The sequence below is a fragment of the Ursus maritimus genome, unplaced genomic scaffold (genome assembly GCF_017311325.1).
Source record: "Ursus maritimus isolate PB19 unplaced genomic scaffold, ASM1731132v1 scaffold_8, whole genome shotgun sequence".
Taxonomy (NCBI): domain Eukaryota; kingdom Metazoa; phylum Chordata; class Mammalia; order Carnivora; family Ursidae; genus Ursus; species Ursus maritimus.
In genome coordinates, this window is record NW_024426996.1 from 75,443,190 (window position 1) to 75,456,202 (window position 13,013).

General features: G+C 55.4%; 1 protein-coding gene across 1 annotated transcript in view; it reads left to right on the forward strand.

Annotated features, from left to right (window-relative positions):
• The first annotated feature begins 2,337 nt into the window (after positions 1 to 2,337).
• Positions 2,338 to 13,013, forward strand: part of WDR1 (WD repeat domain 1) — a 41,765-nt gene continuing 31,089 nt past the window's right edge. Inside the window, exons 1-2 of the mRNA XM_040625128.1 lie at positions 2,338 to 2,494; positions 2,942 to 3,063. Of these exons, the coding sequence (XP_040481062.1) occupies positions 2,479 to 2,494; positions 2,942 to 3,063 (138 nt within the window). The 5' untranslated portion in view covers positions 2,338 to 2,478. The remainder of the gene's footprint in view (positions 2,495 to 2,941; positions 3,064 to 13,013) is intronic.

Below are 13,013 nucleotides of genomic sequence, written 5' to 3' on the forward strand. Positions count from 1 at the left end.
TGATACCACTCCGGTGTTGCTGAGCCCTTACAGTGGCAACAACCAAGCACACCATCCCAGAGACAAGCCAGAGGAACAATGCCCTGGCGTCCCTCTCCCTTTCAACCCCAGTAACTTCCTGCCTAGTCCTGTTGCCTATAGACAGGTTTTTTTGTTTTTGTTTTTTTAAGGTAGAGGAAGCATTTCCACCCCACCCCCAACTTCAAGCCCCCAGATCAATAGGACTTCCTACGCTAGCAGCAAGACCTCCTGCCAGAGTTTTGAGAATGTTTTAGTTTCCTCATCCAGCATGAGTTAAGTCCAACAAGGCTTTGTGCGTGTACTAAAGGTTACCAGCTTGCAAGAGTTTGAGGTTGGTGCCTTATTTTACTCGCACCTAGGCCCTTCTGTTAAATATCCTAGGGGTGAACTGAAATCCACCTGTTCTGAACCCAAGCCTTATTAAAGGCTGATGATTAAATTCTGGTTTCTCAGGATAGTTACAGCCACCCCTTCTTTCAGGAATCACCACTTGGTACTAAGATTTAACATTTCTAGGGGCCTTCACTTCACAAAACGAGCTTCATAGCTATTGTTTCTCGATCAAAGATCACATGCGGGGTGCGGGGTCAACCCATTTGAACATCTGTGCTGGTGTATAGTCTAGATAAAAGTCACAGGAAAGGTTGTGTTAATTTGTTCCTAAGGTCAGAAAGCATGGGGTTTAAAATAAGGTGGTCAAGGAAGTGACCTTCGTTGAGCAGGTGACACTGGAGCCATTAGGTACTTCTGGAGAGAAGAGTTATTCAAGGTGGAGAACAAATTGCCAAGGCCCTGGGGCAGGCCTGTGCCTGGGGCACTTGGGGTAGCAACAAGGCAGACAGTGTGCAATAGAAAGGGAAGTACAGTTGAGGGCAGTAGATGGAGTCTCTCCTGACCCTGAGACTTGTCACCTAGGGCCCAGTCAGCCACCTTAGAGGCTTTAGTTTTGGACACTCGGAGTTCCTACAGATTTTTAAGGTGAAAGATAGGTTTTGGCTAGAACACACACTCAGGCAGCAATCTGAAGAACAGACTGAGGTGAAGGTGGGGGAGGGTAGGAGCATAACAGGCCAGATAGCAAACACCTGCGATAACCCAGGCGAGCCTTCAGGGCTTGGCTCTGTAGGACTAACAGACAAGAAGGCAAGAAATGATGAACCTGGATACATTTTGGAAACAGAGCCAACAGGTCTTCCCAGATTAGAGAAATAGAAAGTCAAGGATCATGCTGCAAGGTCTCCCAGCTCGAGCTTCATTACCCACAGGTGCTTTACATATTTTTTTTTAAAGATTTTATTTATTTATTTGACAGAGATAGAGACAGCCAGCGAGAGAGGGAACACAAGCAGGGGGATTGGGAGAGGAAGAAGCAGGCTCATAGAGGAGGAGCCTGACGTGGGGCTCGATCCCGGAACGCGGGGATCACGCCCTGAGCCGAAGGCAGACGCTTTAACCCGCTGTGCCACCCAGGCGCCCCAAGGTGCTTTACATATTCTTAGCCCTCCCCCCAACTCAGGAAAACTGTCCCCCTACTGAAAAGGGAGGCTTAAGGCAACATCTCAGAGCCCTTGTTTTTCCTATTTTAACGCTGCCTTGACTTTAAAAGCAGAAGTTCCCCCTTTCCTTCTGTCTCCCTGATTCATAGACCCTGGTTTTCTTAGAAGCTACATTCCCTTTGCTCTCCTTGGCTTCTTAGCTTTCTAAAGGAAGTTCTGAGAGAGTTCAGGCCCAGCAAGGCATATCCCTGAAATTTCTGCTGCCAGCGGCTGCTTTAGAGGAAGGGCGACTCCTACTCAAGAGCGTTTTTAAGAAAAGAAAAAGCACTCTGTGAAATACCGGAGCGGCTGGCCGCCGTCTCAGCCGGAAGGCTAGCGGCCCGGGAACGCCCGCTGCGCAAACACCGGGTCGAAAAAAAGTTTCCCCAGCACCCCCGCCCCCGACAGCAGACTGGCGCACTCTGCGGCCCCCGAACTTCAGCCTGGAGCAGCCCGCCCACCCTTCCCTCCGCGAAGTCAGCTGCCGTCCCGCAACCGCGACCAGAAACAGTCTGACACCGAAGGCGGCCCCCCGCGCCACATTTTTATGGGGCCGTGTAACGTCACTTCCGGGGCGGGGCGACAGGGGCGGGGCCCGCGCGGGGGGAGGGGCGGCCCGGTCCGCGCAGGCTCACGCGGGCTGCAGCAGCCGAGCCGAGCGCTTGACTATATATGGTCAAAGCTGGGGGCGAGCCGCGCGCGGGGCCGCGCTTCCGGGTTCGGCGCGTCCGCAGCGGCAGCGCGCAGGGCAGGGCGCGAGCCGGCCTCGGAGCCCCGGCCTCGGACCGCCCCCTCCGCGCCCGGCACGCCCGGCGCCGCCTTTCGGCCCCCTGTCCCCGGACCGGCCTCGGCCAGTCTGCTACGCGGCGCGGGCGGCCCCGGAGGCTCTCGGCGAGCGCGGCGCGGTAACAAGTGGGCGAGGATGCCGTACGAGATCAGTAAGTGCCGCGGTCCGGTGACCCCGGCGGTGGGCGCCCACGCTGCCGGGCCCCCTCGGTCGTCTGCGGGGCGCGGGCGGCCCGGCGGGGTCTCCGGCCGCGGGGGATGGGGGAGGGCGCGGGCCGGCGAACCCCTCGCCGCCCTCGGGACGCCCGGCGGCGATCCCCGGCCCGGGGGGGGTGCCCCAAAGTTGGTACTGCGGGCTGGGCTTGTGGGAGCCCCCGCGTCCCTGAAGGGCCTGGTCGGGAGCGCGGACCAGGAAGTCGCGCGGGCCCCTGCGCTCCTTCAAAGTGGCGGCCGCCCCTCCCGGTGGAGGCAACAGGTGACCGGCTGAGACCGGTCCAAGGCCCCTCTCTCGTCCGCTCCCTGCCCCCAGTCCTCAGCCCGGCCGGGGGCCGAGGTGGGAGCTGCCACTAACGCGCCCCGTTTGGTTTGTGTCTCCGCAGAGAAGGTGTTCGCCAGCCTCCCCCAGGTGGAGAGGGGCGTCTCCAAAATCATCGGCGGCGACCCCAAGGGCAACAATTTTCTTTACACCAATGGAAAGTGCGTCATTCTAAGGAACATCGACGTGAGTACCCCGTTCCCACCTACCCCACAGGCGCGGGTTCAGACCCTGGGTGCAACTGCCAGGTTAATTCTCCTTCCCCTCTACCCCCTCTTCTCCCGCCCAGCGGCTTGGGGAGGGTGAGGACGCCACGCCCCCTCAGCCTTGGGACCACACCTCGGAAGCCTAGGAGGCTGTTTCAGCCTTATCTAGGCCCTCTTCTTTCTCTTCCCGGGGAAACTGAGGCTTGGATTAGTTCAGACCTTAAGTATAAGGGGTCCGGATTAGGGGGATCAGACACACCCGGTCAGCTGCTGCTTGCCCTTGGGGCGGTTGGTGTTTTGGGCCTCTGAATCCCAGTGTCCTCATCTGTAAAATGGAGGTGATGATGAGATGAGGCTCCCTTCCCCCCCACTTCCCCTGACTGCCTGTGCCCGCTGAATGAGATGATGCGTCCCTCCAGCCCAGCATGGCTGGCACACACCCAGCACTTGGTAAATTGCACTTATGTATGATCGCTGTTAACACCCAGGGTCTCGGTGTGGCAGAGCCAGGACTCATGCTCAGGCCTCTGCCCTCCAGCCTGGTGTGAGCCCCAGTGCAAAATCAGGAACCAGTTTATTCCCATGAATCATTTAGACAGACATACTGTACCCAGGCTGAGAATGCTTTTTGAGCCAATTTCGTGGGAAATCCTCGCAAATTCCTGTTACTCCTCTGTAATTACTGAAATGACCGAGTCTGCTTGTTGGTCTCCTTGCTGCTGGGATTGCACACTGAAATCTTTCTCCTCCCTTCTTCAGCGCGAGTGAGGGTATGGGGGGTGGAAGGTGGAAGTGCCAGCACAACCATTTGTGGGGGGAGGGGTTCTCCTGCACTGTGCTTGGAGTTGGGCCTTGTGCACAGTATGTAGGCGGATGATTTTGATTGGTCATGCTCCCAAGGGATGTCAGCTTAGCTTCACATCTGTTGCGAGTGATTACCCCTAGTGGGTTCGGATTGTTGCTGATCAGATGCACTTGCCCTCGGGGACCTCACAACTGGCTGAGGGAGTAAAGGGGCTCTGGGGGCCTCGCTTTCCTTGCCTGTAAAAGGAGAGGGCTCTGCATGGTCCGAGGTGCTGCTGGGTCTCCCCTCGTCTCTGGGTAAGCCAGCCAGTCACTGTCGTTCCTTTGCTGAAGGACCGAGCTCCGTGTGGCAGTTCAGCCCTGCCCCAGAATGCTGGGCACCTCAAATGAAGGGGTGGGCGGGTGTGAATGTTCACTGAAGGTGCTAAGCACTATCGTGCTAGTCACACGGATTCCTGGAAAGCTGATCTGGCCTCGCTCAGAACTGAGGGAAACCTCACCGGGGACTTCGATGGTAATGATCTGGAGATGTCCAGGGTGAGGTCCCAAGATGTTGAGTAAATAAAAGTTAGATGGCCCAGAGTAGGTCCTCCTTGTAGTTTGGCAAACAAAATGGACGAAGCCATTCTCGGATCCAGGGTGGGGGAGCGCTTGGGTTTGCCCCTAACGATCCTGGACGTGTCGTGGCAATCTCCCTGTACTTCTAGGTGGGAGGCCCCACGTGAGGTGTCTACCGCGTGTCTGGTGCCACGAGAGGTTCTTGCACAGAGCATCTCAGCCCTGTGGGCCCGTTGCTCTGCAGAGGGGTCGGGCCGGCAAGGGGAAGAAGGCCAGTCATTGGAGCTGCTTCTGATGGAGAATTGTTCACAGCTATGCACAAGCCCCCCTCCCCCCCCTTGCAAACATTCCCCAGCTTGTGAAACCCATTCTGCTCATTCTTCGGAGGTCTTTATTTTTACCGGTACCCCAGAGTTTGCCAGTCTCTCTTGAGGGTGAGTCTGCTTTCCTTTCCCAGCTATCTGGAAGTTTCTGCAGGGCCCGGACAGCATGGGAAGCTGCTAATGTGTTCCTGTTCTGAATGTAAATCAGCCCTTCGGGCTCTTTTTGGATTGGGGGACCATTGGTGCTCAGTTAAAGATGGACACCATTTTTAGTGGAGCACAGCATTCCTGGAAAAAATAACATGAACCCTCAGTGACCATTCAGGGATTAGGAAGGAAGATGGTCTGGTCACATTACAGCCTCAGGAGAGAGAGGAGGCCCGGAAGAGTTGGAACCAGGTCAGGGTTCTGCTTGCCTTCAACTTGGCCTGTCTAGACCACATTCAGGTTTCCCATGTGTTCTTCCTCCAAAACAGTAGTGCCATTCCTCCAGCTGTTCGGGCCCCAGATCTGGGACTTCTACTGGATTTCCCTCTTCCATCCCATGGTTCATTCTTCAGTGGAGCCTAGTGACTACTTTCAGACTAACTTTAGAATCTGACATTTTTTTTTTTCTACCTGTTCTGGTTTCCATCCTTCTCCAAGCTACCATCCTCTCTGGATTGCAAAACAGAAAACCCAGACTGGTCTCTCGATTTTACACTGGCTGGCCTCGAGTATGCTCTCAGAGCACGGTTGGACCAGTTACGTTAAAATATGAGATGGTGGCTGTTGCCCCTTTGTTCTGCCTTACCATGCCTGATACAGCCTTACTATCCAGTCTGTCACCTCCAGTCTCACCCCCAGCACCACCCCCCCCTCAGCTCCAGGCACCCTTGCTTCCATGATCTTTCTCAGACATGTCCCATATCTGTCTCAGGACATAGGAATTAATAGCATTCCCACCCTGGCCTTCTCACCCCACAGTGCTGACACAGAGCGAGCCAGCAGGCAGGCCGTCCTACAGCTGTGTGCCTGTGCCTGTCTTCCGTGACTGGAAGCTCCTTGAAGGCGGGGCTTTGTTCTCCCCTGTTTCATTCACTGCTATGTCCTCACCCAGGAGAGTACCTGGCACAGGTGCTCAGTACGTTTATCCGCTGGTCAAAAGGCCTTGAAAGCCAAGCTGTGTCATGGATATAATAGGCAGCCATGGAAGGCTTTACTGCCTGAAAATGAAAGTTCAGCCTGCTTGAGGTTGCTGGAGCTAAATTTTGTGGCCTCCCCCTCCTTTCACACCAAACAGGTGTCCATACCTATATGACTTCCCATATTACGAGCCACTGGTGTCATTTACTGTGTTGACTTAAAAGTTGTTCCTTGAACCCAGCGTAGTGGCACTTCATAAGCTCGTTGAAAAGAGCGTTTCTTACCTATTTTCTTCCAACACATCCGAATTAAAAGCATGCAGTGGTACAGCCATCTAGAAAAGAAAAATCCAGAAAGGGAGAGCCTGGTATATTACCGTGGGGCCGGCATTGCCACTGCCCCTGCAGATTCTGCAGAGACAGGGAAGAGTTACCCCCAGTGACCGTGAAGGAGCCTCTTCAGGATTCTGAACTGCCCAGCATCACGTCCTGTAAAGGACAGCTTTGGCACAGCAGAGGCCCCTCGAAAGCTGCCAGAAGCGGCCAGCAGATTTGCTACAAGGGCAGGTTTGGAGCTTGCTTTTAAACCAGTCCAATCCCTAGATTCCAGAACTAAAATACATATATTTGAAAAAATTATATATATAAAATTCAATTCCAGGAAGTGACATATTTGTTGCATTTCAACATGCTCTGTTTCCAAGCACAGTGTGAAGTTCAGGGTTGTTGAACTTGAGTGCTGAGTTTCTCCTGGAGTGATCTGCTGCCAGCCATGTGCAGAAGGACCACCTGTGCGTGCCCCCCGTGGGGTGGGGGGTGTCCATGAAGGGACAGATGGCTCAGGAAGGATTGACATTGTCCCTTCTGTCCATATGCACATGCCTTCTGAGTCCCTGCTGTGTGTCCAGGTTGGCTACCGTCCCTGTAGGGGGCACAAAGAGGAGTCCCCTCCTGCATGGAGCTTGTGGTCTTGGCGAGAGTGACACAAGCTTCTGGGTGGCAGAAGGGAGTGGTGTGCTGGAGTACCACGTGGACGGGTGAGCAGGCGGCATGTGTGAGGTCGAGCCAGGAGAGGCCTGGGGGTCGGAGCTTTAAGAAGTGAAGAGACAGGCTCAGACCAGGCCACGGAGCTGCGTGGAGCCCAGGTGACTTATGGTGGCGACTTGCTTCGTGGGCCAGTGATTCTTGGGTACTTTGTCACGTGTCCAGTCACAGCGGGGGGAGGGGGCAGCTCCCTGAGTGTAACGGGCCCAGGATAGGCATTTCCTTTCCATCCCAGTCCACCTGCCGTGCCCCTCCCACCTTCTATAGCTCAAGCCCCAGTGAGTCCTGTTACAGGTGCTGATCAAGCGTCTGCTTCGTACCAAAGCCCACATGGGCCTGTCCTCACAGAGCTCGCAGTCTGGTGGGGACAACCGACTCTGGGAACTGGATGGAGCTGACGCTGAGAGGAAGCACGGGTGCCGTGGGGCACTCACTACGGGGTCGGGGCTGCCAGACAGATGAGGCGGGCTTGGGCGAGAGGTCCCCTGCAGGGGTCGTGGAGTTCCGTGGCCGGAGCCTGGGTGTGAGGGGGAGTGGAAGGTGTGGGGGGCTTGAGCGGTGGGTGGTCAGGCAGCCCTGTGGCAGAGGTCACCGGAACCATTAAAAGGTGAAGCAGACTAGTAATATGGTGGAATCTGTGGTAGAGATTGTCCCGTACCTAAGATTTGAGGTTCAGGGTGCACACACTCAGCAAGTGCTTATCAGCTGATAGAACCGATCCTTGGTTCTTGATGTTTCCCACGCACGTTCACTAAGCTTGTCTTGCTGAGCCCTGCCCGTGACCACTGTGTCCCCAGATTCAAATCAGTGGTTGTGAGAAGTTTCTGCCCCCAGCCCCACCCCCTGAGAGATACTTGCAACGTCTGAAGACATTTTCGTGCTACTGGTATCTATCTAATTGGTAGAGGCCAGGCCTGTTGCCAAGCATCCCACAATGCACAGGGCTGTGCTACAAGTTTTCTGACCCAAAATATCAGTAGCATCAAGATTGAATGTTACCCTTGGTGGGCAACATTCAAATTCTCTGGTTAAGCACTTTAAAAGAATGTCCTGGGTGGTTTGGGAACAAGAGGGAAGAACCAGTTGTGCCACAGAGCAGCAGGGAAGGTTTCTGGAGAAGGAACATCTGAGTTGGGTTTTGGAGGATAAGTAAGAGTTTTCCAGGAAGAGGAGTGAGGCAGAGACGGGGAGAGTCTAGACAGGGAACCAAGTATGCACAGAGGTTGAAAGAAGTGTGACTTGCGTGCTCTCAGCACAGTTACGGGCTCCTGTGGGGGGTTGGTGGTTTTGATACATTTCTCACCTGGTTCCTGTTCGTGGAGGTGTAGAGAGGGCTATCAAGGCCTTCGAGGTTATGGAAAACAAGGTAGCCTCATGCCTGAAGCCAGCAGAGAAGTAGTCCTGGTTCTACTTGGGTTGTGGGAGTCAACCCTACCCTGAGATGGTTGGAGATGCCCATTTGCGTCCTTGTGCAGTCCTGACCTTGGACTGTGCCTCCACCAACCCCCATCTCCCACAGGAACTTACTACAAATGACGTGTAGACTCTGGAGTGGAAAGGGCTCTTCTTGCTTCTCTTCGTAACTCTCAGTGGAGGAACCTGCCCGGCTTTGGTGGTGATATACCCCATAGAAAGACCTGGATCCCACACTCTGGTCAGCTTGTTAGTAGCTTCTACCCACTGGTTTTATCTGTGCTCCCTGGGATCTTATCCAGAAAATGACAGTTTCTCCACCACACACCATCCCAACATGGGCACTCCAGTCCCACCCCCAGCCCCGCCCCGCTCTGTTCAGCTGTTCCCCAGGGAGCACAGACGGATGCCAGTCCAGCAGGCAGCCCTGAGCACTGCCTGTGGCAAAGGAGCTCATCTTGGTTGAGTACATTTTGTGCTGGGCAGTGGCCGGACACTTACTGTACTTCATCCGGTTTGGATTTCTCATCTGTAAGCATAAGGAGACTGGCTTCTACCACCCAGGCAAAGGCCACCCCATCACCATGGGGTCATGGTGGGATTTAGCTGAGTTCATGCACAAGTATCCCTAGAGGGTTGCCTGGGCTGTAACGTACACGGTGCCTTCCTCTTCACAACCGCCGCGTTGACTAGAGACTCTCTCTTTTTAGAGATGTGGACACCAGAGCCCCAGGAGGTGCGGGGATCTAACCCCCGGCAGCCTCCCCCAGGCTCTCTCCTCATGACTGCTCAGTCAGGCTCTGGGCAGACAGTGGGAAAGGAGGGGGACAGGAAGGGAGGTGCCAGTGTCCTGTGTGCAGGGGTCCCTGCGTTAAGTCTTGATTTGCTCCATCAGGAAGGGGTTGAGCTGGGAGCCAGGAGGGACGGTCGCTCAGGGAGTGGCAGACGATGCGGGACTGCAGAACGGCCCCACGCAGTTGTGAAATGCTTCACTATCGGCCAGGCTGAAGGGCTCCTCTGAGTCAAAGAATCAGGCTAACAGTGATACCAACCATGGGTGAGAGAATAGAGTTGAGGAATAAAGGCTCTTACCTGACTTCGGGTCCCACCCCCACCGCTTATCATCCGGGTAGCCCTGGGCATATCACCCTCTCTCTGCCCGGTTTCTTGGCCCTGTGAAGTGGGGTGTAAGGTTGCCTTCCTGGAAGGGTTCAGAGAAATCAATAGAAGGGTCCAGCCTCATGGCTGAGCGTGGACCATCCATGCATGATGATTTGGAAGCGGCTCTCGGGGTCCAGCCAGCCTTGGTCTTCTGGGCCACTGGGAGGTGGCAGCGCTGGATCCAATGCGGGCCCTGCCCTCTGCGGGGTCCCCTCCGTGGGAAGCCTCGTGGGTGTAAGAGTGGCACATGGTACAAGGCAGGAAGTCGTGAGGGGTGGGGCGGGAGGCCAGGGCAGGTAGCGGGCATTTAGGGCTGGGAGAGGTTTCCCATTGGGGCAGCAGGGAAGGATTCTTGGAGGTGGCCTTTGCCTGGGTGGTAGAAGCTAGTTAGGAGACGTCGTCGAGGATCAGGAAGGAGGGAAGGCGTTCAGGCAGAGGCAGGTAAAGGGAAGAAAGTCACTCTGATTTCCTGGAGGAAGGAGCAGACATCATGGAAGATGGACTTTGGATTGCCAGTTAGGGTGCCGTTCCTCCGGGCCAGTGGGAGCCTTGAAGCTGGAGCCAGGCGGCGTTCACCGCCGCTGCTTTGGTGGCAGGTCGTACTCCTTCAGAACATTCGCTCACTGCTGGGGTCCCAGGGCCGGCCCCGAGTGGGTGCAGGGAGTTCTTGGAAGGAGTAAATGAGCCATACTTACGTGTTCTGTCTGTCTTCTGAGGCCGCGTGGTAGGGGCTCGGCTTGGCTTCTGGGCTCGAGCTGCCGCTCTGGAAGCACAGATGTCCGTTCGGCTGCTCTCATGCCGGGCTACTGTGCAGTAATTCGAGTTTGTCCTTAGTCATCGGAACAGAGGTCCCTGCAGATTGTGTCGGTTCCACAGGTCCAGCTACCGGTGACTGCTTTTAGGAACTAGTAGTTGGAAAGCCGGTGCTCTGAAATGCAGTCCTCTTGGAAGGTCACGCTCACTTGGCCTGGTCCGAGTTTGGAGGAGCCCAGGCTTTCTCTGGAGGCTCCAGGGGCCATCAGCTCTTCCAGGAGAGCACGGAGGCCCCTCTCGATGTGCCGTGTCCAACAGCTTCTACACTGGTTGGTGGGGGAGGCCTTCCCGACCTCCTGATGTGTCCGCAGGGCTCACCGTGGCTCAGCAGCTGAGGTCAGAGCTGCCACGCCCTGTGACCTGGGCCAGTCACTAACCTCGCTGTGGCTGGTGTGGTGACCTCCGAGCCTGAGACGACATAGGACCTGAAAGAGCTTTGGGGAGCCGGCGGCTCAGTTAGACACTGTCCGGATGAAGCGGTTTCAGGAATCCTCCCTTCGTTGATGTAGGGGTGCAGGTGGGGGGCCGGAACTGTATGTAGTCCACAGGAGAGGGGGCCTCCTCGGGTCGGGCTGAGGGGCCTCCTGTAATCTAGCCCCCACCTTGTTGTCCCCGCAGGCGTCTGTAGGGTCTGCAGGGCACATGGTAGGCCAGCCGTGCCCAAGTCTTTCCTCACATCTGTGACTCTGTGTCTTCACGTCTTCTGTGAGGCTCCCTGACCTCCCAGGTGTGAGGGTAGCCTTCCGGGGCTTATGCCAGGGTCTCACCAGCCCTGAGCTCTGCCCCTCAGCAATGTTGCTGAGTGCCCACTGCCGGCCCTGAGCGGTGGGTGGTGGGGGGAGAGAGTGCTCCTGTTCTAGCTCTCCCTCCCCTCACCAAGTGAAGGGGCCTTGGCCAGGTAAGGGCACCAGCCCAGGGAGCAGCTCCTTTGGCCTGGGAGGGCAGGCAGTGGGATTAGACCTGTCCTGAACCATCTCCCAAGGCCCCCAGGGAGGGGGAGCCCCTGGCACAGCAGGAATATTCCTTGGTACGCCCGGAATTGGCTTTCTTCCCTTCACTGGCTCATTTTCCCTGTTCCCTAGCCCTGCCCCAAATAAATTACTCACCCAAGTCCTCTTCTCCTTGCCTGAGGCAGCAGGAGAGGGAGGACAAGGGAGGGGAGCTGCCGCCCCCTGTGAGACGGGGGAGAGGGTGTTGGGTCCAAGTCCTGGTGCCTTGTGGCCTTAGCTGACCTGGAATGAGCCTGACCTGGCAGGATGACAGCGGGAACAGGGGAGCTGTTGTTTCTACCTCTAGTAGCCAGCCTCCCTGTGTGTGCTGAGCCGAGGTGGGGAGCTTGCCATGGACTCAGATGAAGTCATTATGTTCATCTTGGAGAGTCTGGCCCCCTCCCTCGCTGGCTCAGTTGTATTTGCAGTGCAGACAAGAGAGATGTCTCATGCAGCCCAGAATTCTGGTGCTGCCCCTGCCTTGGGTGTTCACACCCGCTGCACTTGCCACCTTATTTTGGGGGAGGAATGTTTAGGGGTGGAACTTCTCCCAGGGCCAGTGCCTACTCATCTCGCATCCCTGCCCTGGGCCCCTTGGAGCCCACCCTTTTAAAGGCAGAGCCCAGGGGGGCTGAGTGCCAGCTTGGGCGGTCAGTTGCCCATGGGTTGGGTTTCTCATCTGTAAAATGGGCTGGTGGTGCCCCCTGTGTGGGGTGTAAGCCCCCTCAGTCAGCCTTGAAACAGACACCGGAAGAGGATCTCAGGGTGGCCTGTCCACGGATTGCTTCTGGCCAGCTTCTTTGCGAGGGGTCCGGTCCATGTTAGGGTGTTAGGGTAAGAAGCAGTAATCTGGGCTGGAATGGGTTGGATTAGGCAGATGTTAAACGGATATCAGGCATTTAATTTTTATTGAGGCACAATTTAGATACAGCAAGATTTATCTGCTACACAACGTGACAGTTATACACAGTCCCATAACCGCCACTGCAGTCCTGACACAGAACCTTCCCAACATTTCCAGAAGTGCTCTCTTAACCCCATGCCGCTCCCTCCACACCTAACACCCTGCAAGGACCGATTTGCTTTCGGTCCCTTTAGGTTTGCCTTTCCTAGAATGTCATAAAAAAGGAGTCCTGCAACCCAGCGTTGCCAGTTTGGGGCTGTTAACGAGTAAGGCAACTGTGAACCATCATGCACGTGTCTTTTGTGGATGTGTGATTTGTTTCTCGGGTAAACACCTAGGGGCGGGACCGCAGGTTTTGTGTGTGGTAAGTGTATGCTTAACTTCATGAACAGCCAACCAGCCAGCCAAACTTTTCCAGCTGCATCGTTTTGCATTCCCGCCAGCAATACGTGCATATTCTGGTACCCTGCGCCCCCATCTTTGCCAGCATTTGGTGACACTGGTCTTTTAATCTTGCTGAGTCTGGTGGGTAATGTGGTATCTTGTTGTAGTTTCGATGACATTGAGCACCTTTGCACGTGCCTGTTTGCCGTTCATGTTGTCCTCTCTGAGTACCTGATACCTTTCTAATTTCTTTAGCAAATGTTTATTCCGAGATGGATTAATTTATGAAACACGTATATTAAGTGCCCACTACATCACATAATGCTGAGTGTTAAGTCTTAGGGGTGAAAAGGACTTTGTATACTCCCCCCCCCCAAAAAAAAACCCCATTTATTGCACACCTATTTGTGAAC